This window comes from Propithecus coquereli, unplaced genomic scaffold (assembly GCF_000956105.1).
Source record: "Propithecus coquereli isolate 6110/MARCELLA unplaced genomic scaffold, Pcoq_1.0 Scaffold1, whole genome shotgun sequence".
In the NCBI taxonomy this organism is placed as follows: Eukaryota; Metazoa; Chordata; class Mammalia; order Primates; family Indriidae; genus Propithecus; species Propithecus coquereli.
Window position 1 is genome coordinate 11,589,635 of NW_012133857.1, and position 21,330 is coordinate 11,610,964.

At 50.7% G+C, this 21,330-nt stretch overlaps 1 protein-coding gene across 4 annotated transcripts in view; it reads right to left on the reverse strand.

The window, feature by feature from the left end:
* Window positions 1-10,051: 10,051 nt before the first annotated feature.
* The window catches only part of PFKFB4 (6-phosphofructo-2-kinase/fructose-2,6-biphosphatase 4), a 43,851-nt gene continuing 32,572 nt past the window's right edge, over window positions 10,052-21,330 (reverse strand). The window contains exons 10-14 of one of the 4 annotated variants that reach the window (XM_012642926.1): window positions 16,398-16,502; window positions 14,425-14,554; window positions 14,265-14,327; window positions 13,148-13,212; window positions 10,052-11,073 (exon numbers count right to left, since the gene is read on the reverse strand). In XM_012642926.1, the coding sequence (XP_012498380.1) occupies window positions 11,014-11,073; window positions 13,148-13,212; window positions 14,265-14,327; window positions 14,425-14,554; window positions 16,398-16,502 (423 nt within the window). In that variant the 3' untranslated portion in view covers window positions 10,052-11,013. The remainder of the gene's footprint in view (window positions 11,074-13,147; window positions 13,213-14,264; window positions 14,328-14,424; window positions 14,555-16,397; window positions 16,503-21,330) is intronic. The other 3 variants (XM_012643059.1, XM_012642988.1, XM_012643140.1) reach the window with 3 other exon arrangements.

The following is a 21,330-nucleotide window of genomic DNA, read 5'->3' on the forward strand; positions in this document are numbered from 1 at the left end:
AGGCTGAGGCAGAAGGATTGCTTGAGCCCAGGAGTTTGAGGTTGCTGTGAGCTAGGCTGATGCCATGGCACTCTAGCCCGGGTAACACAGTGAGACTCTGTCTCAAAAAAAAAAAAAAAAAATAATGAATTACAGACTTATCTTCCCAGGTATAAAAGAGAGATAAGATAGGATCAGACATTCTTCCACCTACCCAGGAACATCTACATAATTCATGCTTCCTTCTCTCCCTTTTCTCTTCTAACAGTTGCCTGGTCTTATGTAAAATATAGATTTTCCTGGGTCTCACAAGAATATAACCATTTTGTCTCCCTACCCCCACCCCCTGCCTTTTTTTTTCCTTTCTGTATGCCCTACTCTCCTTAAATATTGAAAATTTTAAATTCTCCCCCTTCGGAAAAACAGCCACAAGTTTGTCTGTGGTTTGTGTTTTTCCAGGTATATCCTCAACTTTGGCTTAATAAACCTCCATTGACTGAGATTTTTGCCTCAGTCACTTACTTTGGGTCGACACTCAGATCCGTGTTCCATGCCCAGGTGCCCAGCCTTCTGCCTCTCCAGAGATCGCTCCATTCTGTGCCATCCACGAACTTGCTTTCTTGTCCCTTGGTTTTCCAATCCCTGCCTCCAGCCAAGCTCCTAAGAGTTGCCCTTTCTCACCTCCCATCACCTGCCTTTGGCCTCTCTGCTCTGCTGCCCCCACCCCCAGGTCCTCTAAGGGCCCCTCACCTGGCCTGTCCTCCCACATGTGGGCAGATCCTGTGGGTCAGGCATGCAAAGCCTAGAAACGGACATTTTCATGAGTTTCCTGGGGAAAGTGGCCCTTCCAAGGCAGAAACCAAACTCATGTGCCAAATGTGAGCATCTTAACAAGATTGAGGGACCCAAATCCATGCAAGGACACATAATGTGAGGACCCAGACCTGTGGGACCAGCTCAGCAAGACAATAATGCCAGGCCATAGGCACAGGTTGGAGGGGCTGGGGGCGGCCAAGGGCCAGCAGGGTGCAGCTGTCCTCTCGGACAGCCTTTCTTATCAGGCCCTACCCAGTCCCTCTTCCACTCAGCAGGTGCCTTTCCCTCCTCCTCTGGTTCTTGCTGGGCTTAGCCAGTAGAAGGCAGAGGCTAGAGGTCAGAGGGTGGGAGGAGAGTGCATGTGTGGGGTTGTTTGTTCCCTGTGCCTCACCTGAAGCTCCTGGGGGTAATCAAATACCTCCACTCCCCTCCCCACGCCCTGTTCCCCCTCACCAACCCGTAGGAGACCAGTAGGGGGCTGAGGGTGGTCCCTCAGGTTGCAGTAACCCTTTCTTGCCTTGCCTCAGCAGGCCGAGGAATGAAAAGGGCTTCCACTGAGGCTAGGCCCAGGTGCTGCTCTAAGCCTAAGTGGCTCCCTGAACCTACCCACAGCTCTGTAAACAGCACTTTTGTTACAAAACTCTCTTCAAATATCCAGCTTGATAACAACGACTGGTGTTTGCTGCAACCTTGGTTACAGGTTGTAGGTGGGAATTCTGCATGGGGCTAGTGGGCCAGAGCAACACCCAGTGATGCTTGGAAAGCCAATGCCCAACATGGGGGACAGGGTGTGGGTGACTGGGTGTATGTGACCTGGTGTGGATGTGGCCCATCAGCCCAGGACTGACCCACGGGGCCAGGAGTGGCGAGTACTAAAGTAGAGCGTTGCTCAAGGGCCCGTGCCATCACTCTTCATCCAGCATCTGGGCCCCGCTCCTCCATGTCAGAAGGCAGGCAGGCCACATCCTCGCTTTTCCAGCTTCGTTTGCCCCAGGGCAAGGGCTTTTGCCCCAGGCTCAGCCAATCAGACGTTCCCTCCCTGGAGTCTGATGGGGGTGCTAGCAACCAGCTTTGGTGGGGGAAAACAGCAGCTGTAATAGCAGCATGCAGTATCTGGGCCTATGATGAGGTCTCTGTAAGTTACAGCGTCCCCTGCTTGCTCCGGGTGGCAGCCGCAGTGGCATGTTCACCAGGCCAAAGTAGAACTGTGATTTGGGCTGGAGAAGACAGTGCTTGGACTTCAAGCCTTGCCCCGCTGGCACCCTTGGTGGCTCTGAGAGCTACACAGCTCCTTTTCATTAATTGGGTTTCTGGTGAAGTTGAGCAGAGTCAGTTTTCTCCAACTGATAGAGACATTCTCACCAACAATGGTAGGAGGTGCCCAGGGAAATGGGGGTGTGTCCAGACTGGTCATCTGCCTGTTTGGATCTAAATGCAATGGAAATCCAGCCCCAGTGAAGGGAAGGGCTCTGGCAATCCATGGCAGGTAGAGGAGACAGAGTCCCTCCTTCCTGATACAAAGCTCCTAAAACCCTTGGAATTTACTGTTTGTCTTATGTGAATGAGATGACTCAGGGCTGGAACTTTCAGCCCCATCCTCCAACCTCTGGGGAGTGGAGGGAGGCTAGAGATTTGAATTCAATCACCAATAGCCAATGATTTAGACAATCATGCCTTTGTAATGGAACCTCCATAAAAACCCTTAAACAATGGGGCTCCAGGAGCTTCTAGGCTGGTGAACACATTGGGAAGGCAGTGTGCTCAGAGAGGGCTTGGAAGCCCTGCGCCTCTCTCCCATACCTTGCCCTATGCATCTCTTCCATTTGGCTTGTCAAAAGACAAAACTACAACAAATTTAGCTATAGATCTAATTGGCTTTTATTCGAGATTCATGGATGGGGATAACTTTCATTCTACAAACTAGAATGAGAGCTCCCACTGGGCAATAGCAGAACAGTGTGTTTTGTAAGATGAGAACCAGGAAACAGAATAGGGCCGGGTGGGGTGACTCTCACCTGTAATCCTAGCACTTTGGGAAGCTGAGGCAGGAGTATCACTTGAGCCCAGGAGTTTGAGACCAGCCTGGGCAATAGCAAGACCCCATCTCTATAAACAATAAAAACAATTAGCCAGGCGTGGTAGCGCGCACTTGTAGTCCCAGCTACTCAGGTGGCTGAGACAGGAGGATTGCTTGAGCCCAGGAATTGGAGGCTGCAGTGAGCTATGATGATGCCACAGTACTCCAGCCTGGGCAACAGAGTGAGACCTCATCTCTAAAAACATAAAAAGGTGATTGGTTAACTTCACATTTCAGATTACTTTTTTTGATAAAGGTTAAAGCAGATGGGATTTCCTTTTTAAGCTGATTAAGGTAGACCGGAATCTCCTGTTTTCAGGAAAAACTGGTCTGTTTTGGGATCTATCTGCTTCCTTAAATTTCAGTTTAATTATTTAGCATTGGTTTGGTCTGGTCTGCTGGGACCTAGTGTGGGAGCTCAATACAAAACAATGGCCTTTCATAATTTTTATTTAACAGGCTGTTCCTGAGTCGCATCCTTTTTATCCTTTATAATAAACCAGTAAATATAAGGAAAGTGTTTTCCTGAGTTCTGTGAGTTATTCTAGTGAACCACAGAATCTGAGGAGCAGCTTGTGGGAACTCCCAATTTGCAGACAGCCAGTCAGAAGTACGGGTGGCCCCCTCGGGACTTAGAGGGGTCTCACTATATTCCCCAGGCTAGTCTTGAGCTCATGGACTCAAGTGATCCTCCCACCTCAGCCTCCTGTGTTGCTGGGACTACAGGCACAAGTCATTGCACCAGGCTAACCCCTGGGACTGATGTCTGAAGTGGGGAAAGTCTTGTGGGACTAAGCCCTTAAGCTGTGGGGTCTGTGCTAACTCCAGGAGTTGCTATTAGAATTGAATTGTTGGACACCCAGTTGGTGTCAGAATCAGAACAGGGTGTTGGTGTGAAAAACCCCACAAAATTTGGTGTCAGAAAAAAAGACACTGTGGGCAGCCAGTCAGGTGATGAGCTCACTGAAGACAAGGCCCTAGAATAGCCTGAAGGGCCTGAGAAATTCACTGATTGTCAGATGGTTGCTTCTAATGGCACCAAACAGTTTAAAGAAAGAGAATGACAAGTTCAAGTTTTTAGCAGCTCGTGTCAAGGAACAAGACGAAAACTTTCTCAACTCTGCTAAAGGAGTCTCTTGCAGCCTTGGTGCTGAGACAGCGGGTTATCAAACCCAAGGGCGGATTCTGTGTGTTCCAGATTAAAATACTGGTGGAATCATAGCCTCACTGAGCCTTTTATGTGAAAGTCAGGCACTGATCAGGACAGAGCCCTGGGAAAGCAGACTCAACATGTCTACGTGCGATGGCCAGTTTTCAGCCTACTTTCCTGTCCTGTAGCTCCAGCGACACAGCAGGCCACTCCCTCTTCCTTCCCGCCCTCCTCACAGGGCTCCCTTCCCAGGCTGCTTTGCTGGCTCTTCCTCATCTCAATGTAGGTGCCCAGGGCTTGGTCCAGGCCTCATTTCTTCTCTGTCTACACTCCCCTGGAGAACTCACCCAGTATATGGCTCTGAATACCATCGACCCCTGACAATGCCGTTTCTTACCTGCAACCCGGGCCTCTTCAACTCCTGACTAGAAAGTGCCACTGTCCTGTCAGCATCACCACTTGGATAGGCAACTGGCATTTCATCTAAACCCACCGCAACTGCTGCCCCCATCCCCAAACTACTTCCCCCACAGGCTTCCGCATGTACGTAAGTAGTAGCTCCATCCCTCGGCATCTTCTCTTTCTCATAGTCTTCACCCACATCCTCAGCCCACCTGGGCTCTACCTTCAAAATACGCCCATAATCTGACCACTCTCAGCAGCTCCATCACGAGACTGTCTCTCACCTGCATTATCTCAGCAGCCTCCAGGCGTGTCCTGGCTCCCACTAGCCTCATTAAAATCCAGTCTTCATTCAGTAGCAACCGGAGGGATCCTTTTAAAATGTTCACCAAATCAAGTCACTCTGCTCAAAACACTTTCACGGCCCCATTTCCAATGACCCACATAATTGGTACCTCATGACCTCGCTGACCTGGTCTTCTTCCTCCTCCCCACTCTTCCCCAGCCACCTGAGTCTCCTCTCTGTTCTTTGTTCCTTGGGCAAAGCCCCGGTTCAGAGCCTTTGAACTGGCTGTGGAATGCTCCTTGACCTAGTCTGGGCCTTTGATCACCTTCTCAATGAGGCCTTCTTGCAACCCCCTCCCTCAGCACCCTCTAATACACATCTTTTACTTTTGTATTTACTGTGTCTCCCCCACTAGAATGTCATCTCTCTGACAGCAGAGTTTGCCCACTGTGCTTACTCCCATATCCCCGCTGCTCAGCACATGGTAGGCACTTAATAAGTGTGTTAATGAATTAGGTGGAATACAGACATATGAAAGAATTCAGAAGAATCAGACCACCCACCACCAATGCCCAGCCTCTTCTGCACTGCCCTTGCTTGCCGGAGCAAGCCCCAGCCCCCAGACATCATGAAGGAGCTGCTCTGCAGAGGAACCCCACTGTCCTTGGAGCCCTCCTGCCCAACACCTCAAGGTCTCCAGTGCCTTTAGAGCCCAGTGTGTCTGGAGACCCTATTACAAAGTCAAGCCCAGAGGGGAAGGCTTACATATCAAAAGAATTGCAAGACTTTTTTATTTTATGTTGGCCAAAATATGGAGAATATGTGTGGGAACAGATTGAAGTCCTAGAAAAAGGAGATAAGAAAGCACATAGTTTATATTGGGCTGAATTCATCACTATGGGTGTGCTTAGCAGAGATTTGGGATTCAATGTGTTGGCTCAAGCTGTTGGGGGTTGTTCTACATGTCTCCTTGGTTGGCTGAAAAAAGCTGGGTCTCACTAAATGCACTCAAGATGCCGAAAGCTCCCTGGTATAATGTAGAGGAAAGAATCCAAAGCCTTAAGACTTAGTCATTCATTCGAAACAAATGTTAGACTGAATTTATCATGGACAACTTACCTTCTCCCTAACTGAGCCCCTGGAGAAGGCCCCGAAGATGCTCCCTTTGCTGAGGCCTTGGGAAATTCATTGCTGAGGAATGCATCTTTGAAAAGTTTTAGTTTGCTACGGCTAGTGTAACAAAGTACCACAAACGGAGTGGCTGAAACAACAGAAATTTATTGTCTCACAGTTCCAGGGGCCAGAAGTCTGAAATCAAGGTGTTGGCAGAGTCACGTTTCCTCTGAAGGTGCCAGGGCATACTGGACTCACTCCCCCCGCTCTAGTCTGACCTCAACTTACTATATCTGCAATGACCTTATTTCCAAATAAGGTCACATGAAGAGGTGTTGGGGGTGGCACAATTCAACACATAGTAGGCACCATAGTCACTGTTCTCCATGAGTCAGGGATTCTGACAGGAGATGCTATACATGAAATGGCTCTTTGATTTCACTGCAGATACAAGGACCCTGGGTGACCTGATCACCAGGCCCCGAGGACCAAAATAGATGGGGAGGCACTAGAGTCCTACTTATATTCCAAAAGAACATGAGGTCCAACTAACAGACCTGGCTGTAACAGATGACCCGCACCAGTTTTCCAGATAAAATCATTTCACAAATCCGGGGGCCCCTGGAGGAAGTCGGGTGAGCACCCTTTAAGGAGGGCCCTGTGAAAACAGCACAGGTCCATACCGTCACTTTTCTCACAACCTCCCCAAAGAGACCTGTGGCTACCAACCAGGTGTGGCAGTCACTATTTCTGGTCTACCACAAAGCCATTTTTCAATTTTAATAAAATACTTTTGTTTAAACAACTGGCCAGGTGCAGTGGCTCAGAGTTGTAAATCCCAGCACTTTGGGAGGCTGAGGCAGGAGGATCACTTGAGGCCAGGAGTTCTAGACCAGCTTGATTAACATATCGAGACTTTGTCTCTACAAAAAATTTTTAAAAATTAGCTGGGTATGGTGGCGTGCACCTGTACCCCCAGCTACTCAGGAGGCTGAGGTGGGAGGATCACTTGAGCCCAGGAGTTCAAGGCTACAGTAAGCTCAAATGATTGCGACCCTGCAGACCAGCCTGGGTGACAGAGTAAGACCCTGTCTCAAAAAAAAATTTTTAATAAAAAGAAAATTTAAAAAACAATGTGCTCGGCCGGGCGCGGTGGCTCACGCCTGTAATCCTAGCACTCTGGGAGGCCGAGGCAGGCGGATTGTTTGAGCTCAGGAGTTCGAAACCAGCCTGAGCAAGAGCGAGACCCCGTCTCTACTAAAAATAGAAAGAAATTAATCGGACAACTAAAAACATATCGAAAAAATTAGCTGGCCATGGTGGCGCATGCCTGTAGTCCCAGCTACTCGGGAGACTGAGGCAGGAGAATTGCTTGAGCCCAGGAGTCGGAGGTTGCTGTGAGCTAGGCTGATTCCACGGCACTCTAGCCCAGTAGCCCAGGTGACAGAACGAGGCTCCCTTTCAAAAAAAAAAAAAAAAAGAAAAAGAAAAACAGTATGTTCAGAGCCAGGGGATTTTTTTTTTTCGAGATGGAGTCTCGCTGTGTCACCTGGGCTAGAGTGTCCCGGCTTCAGCCTAGCTCAAAGCAACCTCAGACTCCTGGGCTCAAGTGATCCTCCTACTTCAGCCTCCGAAGTAGCCAGGACTACAGGCTCATGCCACCACGCCCAGATAATTTTTTTTATTTTTAGTAGACATGGGGTCTCACTCTTGCTCAGGGTTCAGGCTGGTCTTGAACTCCTAACCTCAAGGGATCCTCCGCCTCGGCCTCCCAGAGTGCTAGGATTACAAGTGTGAGCCACCACACCCAGCCAGCCCCAGGGGATTAATAATGATCAGTCTAAACCAAACACAGCAATACTGCCCTATATAGATGATATATAAAAATCAAATATTGCTGAAATCTGTATCTTTGCAATAATATTCCATTCTATCCAAATATTCTCTGACTCTATCTGATGGCTATTGTTTCCCAGTAACCCAAAATGCTACAAAACTCCTCAACATGATAATAATATAATTGCTCTTTCTAGGTTGTGGTAGAGCCTTGGACCTGAAGAAAAATTCTGACAGTGTTAAATTTTATTCCTTCTGTTGTTGCTTTCCTGTTAAAAATCTTCAAACCCTTCTTCAAACAATGCTGAGAAGCCTCAAAGGAGGTCAGGTGCATACACCAGGACTCAGCGCCCAGAGATGGAGTGAGGACCCCTGAGCCAGGCCCCAAGCTTCCCACCAGGACAGTGGTGGCTGACGGCCACCTGAACTCCACAGAGCTGCCCCTCCCTCTAACCCTGTGATGACACTGTTGGGTAAGGCAGAGCCTTGGTCATTGGTCATCCCACACCACCCAGAGGCAGCCCAGCCACAGCATCCTCTGCCCTGACACACTAGGAGAGGCACAGGTGGCACCCAGCCATGCATAGCACCATCTTGCCCGTGGCGGAGCACCGCTGCAACCTGCCTTTTCACAGCCAGCCCCAGGGCAGGAAGTATGGACAGGCCAATGTCATTCTGAGGCAGGGGAAAGGGAAAATCCTGCCCCTTGCTCCCACCTTCCCCACCCAAGATGCATGTGACAAAGAAAATACCAGAGAATTAGCCAACATGCCCCCACTCAACGCCCCATGGAGCCCCTCCATCCTCGACCCAGCCTCTGATCCCCCTCCCCAAGGATGCCAACATTTGGGACCCCTATTTCTAGGGATCTCAGAATCCTTCCCTTAACAGCGCTCCACTCCAGATCCCCCCGCCCCCATATACAACCACCTGCCTCTTGCTTAGAGACAAGGGCCCAGGATCCCAGGTCAGCCCAGAGAAACTTCAGGCCCTGTCTCTGCCCACGTGTGCCAGGCCAGGGCTCACTCTAGGCCTGCAGTCCCCAACCCCCAGGCCGAGGCCCAGTACTGGCCCATCACCACCTGAGCTCTGCACCACCCTCCCTCCACCCACAATACACCACTCCACCCCACCCCGGTCTGTGGAAAAATTGTCCTCCATGAAACCAGTCCCTGGTGCCAAAAAGTCATCGCTGCTCTAGGCACACAATTCTTCTCCAGTGAGGGGTAAGCATGGGGGAGGGGGCTGAGTCCAACATAGACCTACACCTACAGTGTAGGTGGGCACCTACAGAGTCAGCCAGAAAGAATACCTCACAAATAGAGAAGTGGCTACAGAATACAACCTTAAGTTATTAGTTTTTTATTGCAAAGAATGCTGGACACAGTGTTAGGTGTGGCTGAGATCCAATACCATCCATTCCAGGGAAAGCAGGAGACCATATGCAACACGGGCACGTCGGCCAGCACAGCAGAAACCTGGCAGCCAACCCCTGCCCATGCAGAGACCACCCTACCCATGCCCTGAGCCCCAGGCTTCCCCCTGCCCTATCCCCAGTCCCTGTAATGCATCCGGTCCAGCAGCTCCTGACTCCCCTTTGCAGAGTGAGAAGGCCTTGGTGGTCTCGCCTCAGGTGACATCCACATGTACATGCGGGACCCACCATGGCTAACAAATAAGCATGTCCAGGTGACAAAAGTTACCAAAACTCCAGCAGACACAGAAGCAAAGGCTGCAGTCCCCATGTCCCAAAGGCAGTGGTATGAGTCTAAAGGCCCTGAGTCTAAAGGGCTTGGGGCTCCAACAGGACACAGGTCCAGAAGAAGGATCCTGCCCCAATTCCACCTGACATTGCTCCACCTTTTGCCCACAGCTGCTACAGCACACAGGGGTGAGAAACCACCGGCTGGGGCCAGGGATGCTAATTTCTCTCAGGGGCAGATGGTGCCTGCAGGATGCAAAGCTCTGGAGGGGTAGAAAAGGGGGCTGCTCTGCCAGGCACAGGCCAGGAAGGTTCTGGGTACAAAGTGGGCTTAGGATCCAGGGCTGTGGCTTCACCAAAGTCCACTGTGGGTAACAGGGCACCACACTAAAAGTCTAGACTCTTTCTGACCCAGCCCCACTACTTGCTGGCCAGTCTGTTTGCCAGCTATGAAATGAAGCCAGAACCCACTCCCTAGACTGCCGCAGAACTCAGGGGCATGACAGATGTCTGACTTCCTGAGGCCGTTTTCACCAGCTTCACATGCACAGGAATCAAAGCTGCAACGATGTGGCTGGGAAAATCCTCCCCTGCCCACGGGCTGCCTCCGGGTTGTCCTCTCCCTTCCTCAGGCCCACAGGTAGAGGTCAACAAGCATAGAACAGGTTTTACAGGATCACAATAAGTTTATCTGAATCATTTATGGCAAATGCGTGTCTCCGCCACCAGTGTACACTCCTGCATGGACACAGGCAGCAGCAGGCGAGAGGCCACCTCCTCCCCAGTGCCAGTGTGCACAGCCAGGGAAGGGGCAAGGCGATGGCAGCCTCCCCCTTAAGCACTTCGGTGTGTGCACCAGGAAGGTCACTCGCACAGCTGCGCTGTCTTTAGGTGGTTTCACGTGAGAGCAGCCCGGAAGGCACGCCCTAGCCACCAGCTCCCCCAAGTTTTCCAGTGCTAGCACAGTTGGGGAGGGGTGACCACAAACTCCCCTCTCCGCATGTTTCTGTGCATCATGACATGCTGAAGCACGTACACTGCTTTCGCGAGTGTCCACAGATACAGTCACATGGGTACACAGCCTGGCCAGTGGCTGCCCAGGAGGCATCTGCCTTGGCTGGCGCTCTTTGTCCCTGTGGGGAAGGCTGGGGAAGGGCTGTCCCTCTCACCAGGGGCAGCAGAAGCTCAGGGTCTCATGAAGACCTGGCTGCTGGCTCATGAAGTGGGCACAGAGAGGACAGTAGAGGTCCTGCAGGGAGTCGCCAGATCCACCCCAGGCAGCAGGTCCACAGCGGGAACGTCACAGCAAGCACTTTCTGTTTCACATTTTAGGGTTTCACACTTCACAAAGCCAACCGACCTGGTGAGAGAGAACACCTAAGAGCTGCAACAGAAGGACACGGTGCTGGGCAAGCTCTCACCGCCCATGTGGACGCGGTCTGGCCAAGTGATTCTTAGCAGCAGGTCAGAAACCACGTACAACCTTGTCACAGTCAACAAAGAGGTGGGCTGGGGCAGGGTTCTGGGCACCACCAGCCACACATGGCTTCAAGAATGTTCCTGCATGGTGACTGTCACACAGACCGGGAGGCCTGGAATGACCTTGTCCACAGCAATCGGTGCCTGCCCAGGGGTCGCAGTGGATGCAGCGGTCACTGGTGAGCAGGGACTGTGACAAGGGCTTCCTCCGGAGGTCTTGAGATGTCTACATTCTGTACAACAATACAAACACAGAATATTCACCTTGTGGCAGGAATAGAAGTGACAGCTGCTGTCAGCTTTCCTCATCGCTGTGGCCCGTTGGGGCTCACATTCTCACCTCAGGAGGAATAGACCCCTGACTCTAGACCCCAACCTTCCCTAAGAACGTAGGGTCAAGAGATTCATGCCACAGTGGGTAGACAGACAACAGAACAACGGTAGGCATGGAGGGTGCCACCCGTTGCCTGCTCCACTGCAGGCAGGTCAGCCATACCCAGGGCAAGGCCATCCCCACCTCCTGTCTCAGGGCTGGGTCAACTAGGGAGGAACCCTGGCTTGGGGCTTTTATCATCAGTGGGGCAGGGAAGGGGTTCAGCTCCTGGGGGTGCCTCCTTCCTGGCTCAAAGTGTTGGCAGACAAGTGTCAGATACAGCCCCAAAAGCTTGTGGACATCTCCTAATGTGCAGCCTAGTCTGTCCCCTTGGGACTGGGGCACAGGGCCCCCAGGAGCCCCTGAAGTCCACAGCTGGCCCCCATCCAGCTACAGAGCCCAGGGTGTCTCGTGCCTGAGGAATAGGGGGCTTGAGACTTCCTTCAGCTCTATGAGGCTGTCCTATGTGACCCCCAATCCTGGTGGCCCATCCTCCAGGCTGTGGGCCCGAGGAACCATCATCTGCAGGGGTCACTGAAGACCTGGGCTATAGCCCTATGTGACATGACATGCCCAGATCGGCAGGGAGGGAGATGTGGCCCCCATGGCCCACACCCTGGGCTCATAGGACTAGCCACTGGAATCGTGGGGGCAGGTGCAATTCTCACTGCAGGGCAGACTTCCTGAGAGCCCCCTTTCCCACCACAGCCTGCCCCCAAGCATGGGCCAGGAGACTCTGGGATCTTGTCCACCTGAAAGGGAACCAGCTGGGAAATTGTGGCCAGTAGAAGACTTCCTCTGAGAAGCACCCGCCCAGAGGCAGGCAGAGCGACTGTCAGCCACGCCATGGCTGTGGGCTGGCGGGGTCAGCCCCCGAAGGCTGCCAAGCCCAGGCGCCTCTCTCACCATCACCCTGTCAGTGCTGGGGTCCAGTACGACCTGGGCTTTCCTCAGCACAAAGGATGCCTGTTAGGACATGTCCTCCCCTGTGACCTGTGGGTGCCAGGCTGGGCCTGGGCCAAACTCAGTGAAGACACGCACAGACTCTCAGAGCAAAGGGGAAAGAAGCCTGCATGGTGACTGGTCCTGGCTGGGGGCAGCAGCCCTGGGAAGGAAGAGGACACATCCACACATCTCTGTCTGTGGGGTTCAAGGCCAAGGGGCTGCAGGCAACCAGGGCCAGATGTCCTGGTCCAGCCCAAGGCCTGTACCCTCAGCAGGGCTGCAGGGCCCAAGCAGGCCCCATCATGGATGGTAATAGGAATGGCTGAGGCCCCAGGAATCTTCTCGGTGCCGTGCATTCCAGGAACTGGGACTAGGGGTCCCAGAACAGTAGGTCCTGCCCTTGGCCTCCATGGGAGAGGTAACCAGCAGTGTGGAGGGACCCCACGTGGGCACTGAGAGTGGCTCTGGGCAACACTTTGAGGAGCTTTCTCCTTAGACAAGGCACTTGGGGAACAGGGGGTGGTGAGCTGCTCTTCTGGAGGGGCTGAGCCCCTCTGCATTTGGCATGGTGCTTTCCCCAACAGAGCATGACTGTTTTGATTTTTGAAGGCGCTAGAGTTAGAGGAGGTACTGATGAGGCCTGGGCTCGAGGGCGGGGAGGGGGGCAATCCCCAACTGCCCTCTGAACCCCTCAAGCCTCTTTCTCACCCTCCTTGCCTCAGACCTCAGTGGGCCTGCTGGGGAGCCCACTATGGCCATACCCAGGCATTTCTTGGCCTGGTGGTCCAGCTCCAGGGACTTCCCCTTCCCCAGGTCAGCTGGTCTTGGGAAGGCCTATGGCAGGGCCACCCCAGAGCCAGGCCCTCCCTGACCACAGAACAGCCTTGGCAGAAGCTCCCTCAGGCAGGTGCCCCAGCTGGGCCTGGCCCTGGAATACGCGGTGTCTGGACACCCACCCAGGAACACGCCCGCCACCCCAGCAGTGCTACCTGAGGCCTGTCCCGGTGTGTGTTCACAGCCGCCACATTCAGGAAAATGGACTCCACTTTACAACCTGCCAAAGGGAAGATGCAAACCCATCCGCCTCCTGAAAGGCAGCTAGAGCCCCAGAGAATAGAAGCATCTCTCAGGAGGAGGCTGAGCTTTGGGAAATGGAGCAGGCATCTCTGCCTCACTCTGCTCCTTTCCCTTCAGGAAGCTCTGGGGAGCCCTAAGAGGAAGGACGAGGCACCCCCCGTCAGTGCTTATCCACATGTGACCGCCCAGACAGGGCCACACCGAGGCCCAAGCTACCTAACCCCGGGACCAAGAGTGATCGGGGTGCAACAGGCCTAAGATCAACATGGGGTCACTTACTCTCACATTCTTCAGGGCCCCAAAACCACCCAACCCCAATTCTGCCACGCAAGGCCCAATCAATCTTGTGTCAGGCGCCCAGGGGGACGAGGGGATTATCATACATTTGAATGATACCAGCTGTCACTGAGCTTCACAGTCATTCTCCTGAGAGCATCTGTATTAAAGGTGAGACCTGAGACCCAAGAGATTAGGAAGTTGCCTGAGGTCTCTCCTGGCACAGTGACAGGCAGGGGTGGGACTCAAACTGCCCTGCACCCAGAATATTTTAAGGTCCAGGCCCTGGGGACCGTGGGGCTTTGTAAAAACCAGTAGAAAAGTCCCTCATGCAGGTGGGCGATGGTTAAGTAAGGATCACTGGGGAGGTTTCCTGTGGCTATGAACATTATTTTACAATAAACTTTAAAAGCAAATTGGGTAAAACTCAGTGGAAATCAAGCAGGGAAGAGGGGCAGGGGGAGGGGTAAAAAACCTACCTAATGGGTACAGTGAACACTATCTGGGTGATGGGCACACTTATAACCCTGACTCAAGCATAACAAAAGTGATCCATGTAACCAAAAAATTTGTGCCCCTGTAATATTTTGAAATAATAATTAAAAAAAAAAAAAAGCAAATTGGGAAAAGTAGTCAGGTGGGGAGGAAGAATGGGTTTCTAATAGAATTTTCAAGGAACCTGCAGAAAATCACAGACCCTGCAGAGATCCGAGGTGGTGGCAACCAAGGTCAACGTGTAGGAAGCTTCCTTACCATAAGCCACAGGGGTCAGCTTCAGGACGGTGTGCAGCGGGCACTTGAGGTAGGGCAGCTGCTCTGTGGACAGAGGTGAGGGCTGGCACACCAGGGATGCCTGGTGACAGTCCCTTCTCTCTCTCACACCCCCCACACCTCCCCGGGGCAAGGTCCCCACCTGCCGCCTTGTCCAGGAAGTAGGCCAGAAGGCAGCGCATCACTGCCTGGTGGCAGACGACTAGCACGTTCTCTTGCCTCTCCAGCTCCATGATGACAGGCTCCAGTCGCTGGACCAGGTCCTCGTAGGACTGCCAGGGCAAGCAGGGAGGGTGTCCCTCAGGCCTGGCTCCAGGGTGGGTTGGACACAGCCTGGGTAACAGGCTGCCTTCCCACTCCTGGAGTTGCGCACCATTCTGGGAGGTTGAAGCTGGGTCTCCCCCAGCCTGGCTCCTGAGGGCGTGGGGGTGGGCAGCTGCCCCTAGAGGACTGCCATAGTGACATGTCTGGCTTAAGAAGGAAGCTGGGGGGTGGATATGTGGGCAGCTTGGGGAAGAAGGGCCGCCCCTCCCATCCCAGGGCCAGGTCCTAGTAGGACTGAGTGAGCAGGACTAGGCCTCAGGCTCCCATTCCAGGGGCCACCCCGTGCCTACCATGGGGCTCTGCACCGAACCCTCAGCTATGGAACTCATGTGCTGGCACCTGTGGTGGGAAAGACGCTGTCCCCTTTCAGCCATAGCAGACAGAGTGCACCGGCAGGAGCTGCCAGGGAGGGAGCAAAGGCCAGGAACTTCCTGGAGTGTGACCCATCAGAAACACTGAGGTCCCCAGGAGCTATCCTGCAGTCCGCCTGCCCTGCACCCTCCCCCTCCCGGGAGTGATGGACACTTGGAGGGTCCTTGGACCAACCTCTCAGCCTGGCAACTGTAGAAACTTTCACCAGGAGACTGGGTCTAAGCCAGTTTCCTCCTTCTGCACACAATGAGTGGTCCTTCGAAAAATGGCCTTGAGCAGTAGTAACTGAACTTGCCCCAAGCTTTGATGAGGAAGTAATACCAACACATTGATTTGTGCTGGCCCCTGTAGTTTTGGGAAAATCCTAGATCAATTCTTTTGGTAACTTTAATTTTCCGGCCAATTTTTACCCCGGATTCTCAAGTTTGAGCAGCCAGCTGCTTTGTTTCTCTTCACTGTTATCTGCGTTGGTTCAAGACCTGAACTCTGCCTCACAGCGCGAGTGGGGAATAGTGAAGGTTACTGAGAGCGGTAGCATCCCAAGGACAGTGGATCATTCGGGCCTGTGAGCCTGGTGTCCAGGTGTGGGTGCCGCCACGTGGGAAGATGTGTTTGTATACACATGTGTGTCTACGGGGAGTATTTCATTTGGCCATTGCCCCAGGCCACCTCCTGGAAGTGGAAGGACGTGCCTGAGTCAAAGGTGACCCCCAGTTTCTGACCTGGGGCCTGGGCTGACCAGGGAGCCTGTCTCAGGGAAGGTGACAAGTGCAGGTGGCTTGTGGTAGCCACAACTCATCTGTGGAGGTCTCCCTGGGTCTGGAACCAGGGCTGGGGGCAGTGCCAGGAGGCACAGGAGGCATGGGATAGGACCATCCTGCGACAAGGGGAAGCATCCAGAGAAGGGTGAAGGCCCAGGGTAGGGGTGTGAGTGAGCTAAGACTCGAGTCTCAGGCCTGGCATGGTGTCCCCGACTCCTCAGCCACTTCAGCATCCTGCAAAGGACTGACAATTCCCAGGAAAGGAGCTGGCCTGGGAATGCCAGGGCACTGTGAACTAGCCACAGGGTTCCCAGGAAAGTCTAACCCCACAGAACCAGGCCCACTCATCTTGGCCCTGCCCTTCCCAGTTCCGCACCCCTGGGAAGTGAGAAGACAAAGATGGGGAGCAGGGACCAACGGTCCTATGGCTGATGCCTGCCCTATGTGGCACTGTCCACCTACCACCCAAGGAAGGGCCTGAGGCCCAGGCCACACAGCTGGGAAGTGACAGGGACGAAACACACCCAGGCTGGCCTGCCTCTAGGCCAGGCCCTTCTGCTGGCCACACAGCCTCCGCAGAGCCCCACAGGCCACAGCAGCAGATGGTACTCCCAGGCAGGCAGTAGGTGTCTAGGACCGAGCCTCAAATCCCACCTACCTCTCCCTTGGGGTACCGGTACCGGTACTTGTCCTGGTCCCGCAGGGCGAACTCCAGTGGATAATGATCCTGAATTTCCTCATAGGTCATTTCCTCACAGACACCCTAGGGAGATACCGCAGTCATCACACCTCCCATTGGAGGCCCGGAGGACCAGCCTTGGGGGGTAGGGTGGGGTGGGGGCGTCAGGCAGAGGAGACCAGGTTTGCCGGGCATTCCTGGGCCAAGGGTCCCTCCCAGCCCAGAGTTTGGAACCTGTCTGGGGAGAGCAGGCCCTCTAGGAGCACTGACATGGGGTGGCCCCTTGTTTGTAAAGACCTCCCTATTCATCCATCATCCATCCATGCAGTTTACACCATAAAAATAAACAGAAATGCTAATTATATATCTTTTCTTATGTGTCTTTTCTGTGCTATGGAAATACTACTTGTGAGTATAGATTCTTGTGCAAACTATGAAGCAAAACTTCATTTTTGTCATTTGGAACATACACACACACACACACACACACAGAGCATAGATTATCTTCTATAAATAACAAAAAAAAAAGACAGCTAAGAATACCGATTGAAAATATTTAAGTGTCATTTAAGGGGCCTGACAAGCCCAGAGCAAGTCAGCCCAACACTTCATTAGCCAGAACCACCTCGACTGAGACCACTTCATGAGCAGAGTTATGGACCACTTCCTGGGGATCCTGTGAAGAGTGACACCCTCCCCCTAGTCACTCCTCTGCCAAGGAGCCCAGGAATATCTGAACTGACCAGTGCCTGTCCTTCCGAGGCTGAAGCCAAGAGCCAGCAGGGAGGACACACCCAGGGAGAGGAAGAAGCAATGAAATGCCCCTGATAAAAAGCTGCTGGTCTCTTCCTTTGTTCTAGGATTTTCCTACAACGTCTTGGAGTCAAAGTTGTCAATTAAAAAAGAAAAATAAAAAGGAAAATGTACAGCTATAAATGCCTATACCAAAAAAGAAGAAAGACCCCAAATTAATAATTTCTATTTGAAAAAGAAGAGCAAATTAAACCTAAAGCAAGTAGAAGTAAGGAAATAATAAATATTAGGGCAGAACTTACCAAGATAGAGGAAAGAAAAATAACAGAGAAAAGCAATGAAATAAAAGTTGATTCTTTGAAAAGATCAACAAAATTTACAAACCTATTTTGCTAGACTGACCAAAAAAAGAAAAAAAAAAGAAGTCTCACTCAAATTATTAAAATCAGGAATTAAAGAGGAAACATTACTACCAACCATACAGAAATAAAAAGGAGTATAGGGAAATACTATGAACAACTATCCACCAACGAATTAGATAACTTAGATGAAATGGAAACATTCCTAGAAAGATACAAACTACCTGTTGTGGGTTGAATTGTGTTCCCCAAAAAGATATATTGAAGTCCTAGGGTGGGCCCTAAATCCAGTTATTGGTGGTTTTATTTTTCCCCCTCCTTAGAGACAGGATCTCCTCTGTTGTCCAGGTTGGAGAGCAGTAGCATGATCATAGCTCCGTGCAGCCTGGCATGCCTGAGCTCAAGCTCCCTCCCACGTCAGCTTTCAGCCTCCTAAATAGCTAAGACTACAGATATGTGCCACCATGCCTGGCTAATTTTTTTATTTTTTGTAGAGATAGGTTCTTGCTATGTTGCCCAGACTGGTCTCAAACTCCTGGCCACAAGTGATCCTCCCTACTCAGCCTCACAAACTGCTGGAATTACAGGTGTTAGCCACCGTGTCTGGCCTGGTGTCCTTTTAAGAAGGCCATATGGAGACACAGACAGACACACATGGAGAGGGTCACGTGATGACAGAGGTAGGGACTGGAGTGATGTCTCTACAAGCCAAGAAATACCAAGGATTGCAGCAACAAGCAGACACTAGGGAGAGGCAAGGGAGGATTCTTGACTAGTAGCCTCAGAGGGAACATGGCTTTGTTCATACCTTGATTCAGACTTCTAGCCTCTAGAACTGTGAAAGAATTTCTGTTGTTTTACGCTATTTATTGTGTGGTATTTTGTTACGGCAGCCCTAGGAAATGACTACACGCTTTGGTGCCAAGACATGAGGTGATTCTGTAATAAATACCTAAAAATGTGGAAGTGGTTATAGAGTTGGGTGTGAGCAGAGGCTGGAAGAATTCTGAGGTGCATGATAACAAAAAGCCTAGATTGCCTTGAAGAGACTATTGACAGAAACATAGACACGGAAAGGTGATTCTGGGGTGGGTGCGGTGGCTCATGCCTGTAATCCTAGCACCATGGGAGGCCCAGGTGAAAGGATCACATGAGTACAGGAGTTCAAGACCAGCCTGAGCAATATAGTGAGACCCCATCTCTACAAAAAATTTAAAAAATTAGCTGGGTGTGCTGGTATGCATCTGTATTCCCAGTTATTCAGGAGGCTGAGGCAGGAGGATCGCTTGATCCCAGAAGTTCGAGGCTGCAGTGAGCTATGATCATGCTACTGGACTCCAGTCTGGGCAACAGAGGAGACCTTGTCTCTTAAAAAAAAAAAAAAAAGGGTGATCCTGCTGAAGGCTCAGAAAGGAAGCAAAGAGGATGTTAGAGAAAGCTTCTATCATCTTAAAGAATACATATTATCATTGTGAAAATGATGATAGAAATGATAAAATGTTAATAGAAATATGAATGTTAAAGGTTCTTCTGTGAGGCCTCAAAAGGAAACAATGTACATGTTACTGGATACTAGAGAAGAAGGTCATCTTTTTTATAGACTGGCAGAGAACTTGGCTGAATTGCGTTTTTTTGTTTTTTTTTTTTTGAGACAGAGTCTCATTCTTTTGTCCTGGCTAGAGTGAGTGCCATGGCGTCAGCCTAGCTCACAGCAACCTCACACTCCTGGGCTCAAGCAATCCTTCTGTCTCAGCCTCCCGAGTAGCTGGGACTACAGGCACGCGCCACCATGCCCGGCTAATTTTTTCTATGTATTTTTAGTTGTCCGATTAATTTCTTTCTATTTTTAGTAGAGACGGGGTCTCGCTCTTGCTCAGGCTGGTCTCGAACTCCTGAGCTCAAACAATCCGCCCGCCTCGGCCTCCCAGAGAGCTAGGATTACAGGCGTGAGCCACCGCCCGGCCTTGAATTGTGTTTTAATGTTGAGTGGCTATAATCAAAAAGACTGGCCAGGCATGGTGGCTCACGCCTGTAATCTTAGCACTCTGGGAGGCCGAGGCGGGAGGATTGTTTGAGCTCAGGAGTTCGAGACCACCCTGAGCAAGAGTGAGACCCCATCTCCACCAAAAAGAAAAAAATAAAATAACAAGTGTTGGCAAGGATGTGGAGAAATCTGAACCTTCATATACTGCTGGTGGGAATGTAAAATAGTGCAGCTGCTTTGGAAAACAGTCTGGCAGTTTCTTAAAAGGTTGAATATAGGGTTACCATATGACCGAGCAATTCTACTCATAGGTATATAGCAAAGAGAAATAAAAACATATGTCCATACAAAAACTTGTACATGACTGTTCATAGCCGCATTACTCATAATAGCTCAAAAGTGGAAACAACCTAAATGCCCATCAGCTGATGAACAGGTAAGTGATATGTGGTCTATCCGTACAATAGAATGTTATTTGGCAATATGAAGGAATGAAAACTGCTATATGCCACAAGGATGAACTTCGAAAACATTATGCTAAGCCAGGCACAAAAGGCTACACATATCATATATTCCATTTATATGAAATACCCAGACGAGGCCAATCTATAGAAACACAAAATAGAGTAGTGGTAGCCTAGGGCTGAGGGAGGGGTTGGGAGGAAAGGGGAAGTGACTGCTGATGAGTAGGAGATTTCTTTTTAGGGTGATGAAATGTTCTAAAATTGACTATGGTGATGGTTACACAACCCTGTTAATATACTAAAAACCAATGAACTGTACATTTTAAATCGGTGAATTCTATGGTATATGAATTACATGTCAATAAAACTGTCACTTTTTTTTTTTTCTTGGAGACAGAGTCTGGCTCTGCTGCATCAGCCTAGCTCACAGCAACCTCAAACTCCTGGGCCCAAGCGATCCTCCTGCCTCAGCCTCCCAGGCAGCTGGGACTACAGGCACACGCCACCAAGCCCAGCTAATTTTTTTTTCTATTTTTAGTTGTTTGCCTAATTTCTTTCTATTTATAGTAGATACAGGGTATCACTCTTGCTCAGGCTGGTCTCGAACTCCTGAGCTCAAGCAGTCCTCCCGCCTTGGCCTCCCAGAGTGCTAGGATTACAGGCGTGAGCCACTGCACCCAGCCAGAAAACTGTCACTCTTAAAGGAAATATAAGGCAGTAAATTGTGGATTAGACTAAGAAAAAAATCACAATGTTGAAATGGAAGACTAGCCCAAGGCTCTTCATCAGAACAGAGGAAAAGAACAAAGATAAACATGGAAAGATGATTAATAGATCGTAGAAATTAGAATAGTTTCAAAACTTGAAAGATAAAGAAGGAAATCCACAAGAATCTAGGAAAATAATCAGATTAACTTCAAAGGAAAAAAAAAAACAAAAAAACTGGGGCAGCCGCAAGCTTCTCTGCAAAACCAAATGTTAGAGCCACATCTATATAACTTGGAGGCAAGACAAGCCCATAACCTGCCTCAGACAGCTGCTGTTTGCATGAGAAAGAAATAGAAGGCCGGAGGCTTCCCATAACTCCCACCAGCCACAAAATGGGTGAAATGAGCTACAAAATGGACTATAAAAACGGCTTACTTTTTTTGAAAGAGATCATCAATTCTTGAAGGAGAGAAAAAACAAATTAAAAATAAAACCATGATGCTGTACTCTGCCCAATTACACTGATGGAAAAACCGAGCGGAAAGGAAACAGACAGAAATAACACACCCTTATCTTTCCCAACAGAGTCGAGAATTATTTTCCTGTTACAGCATTAACTTTGATAAGTGTATTTTAATTATTCC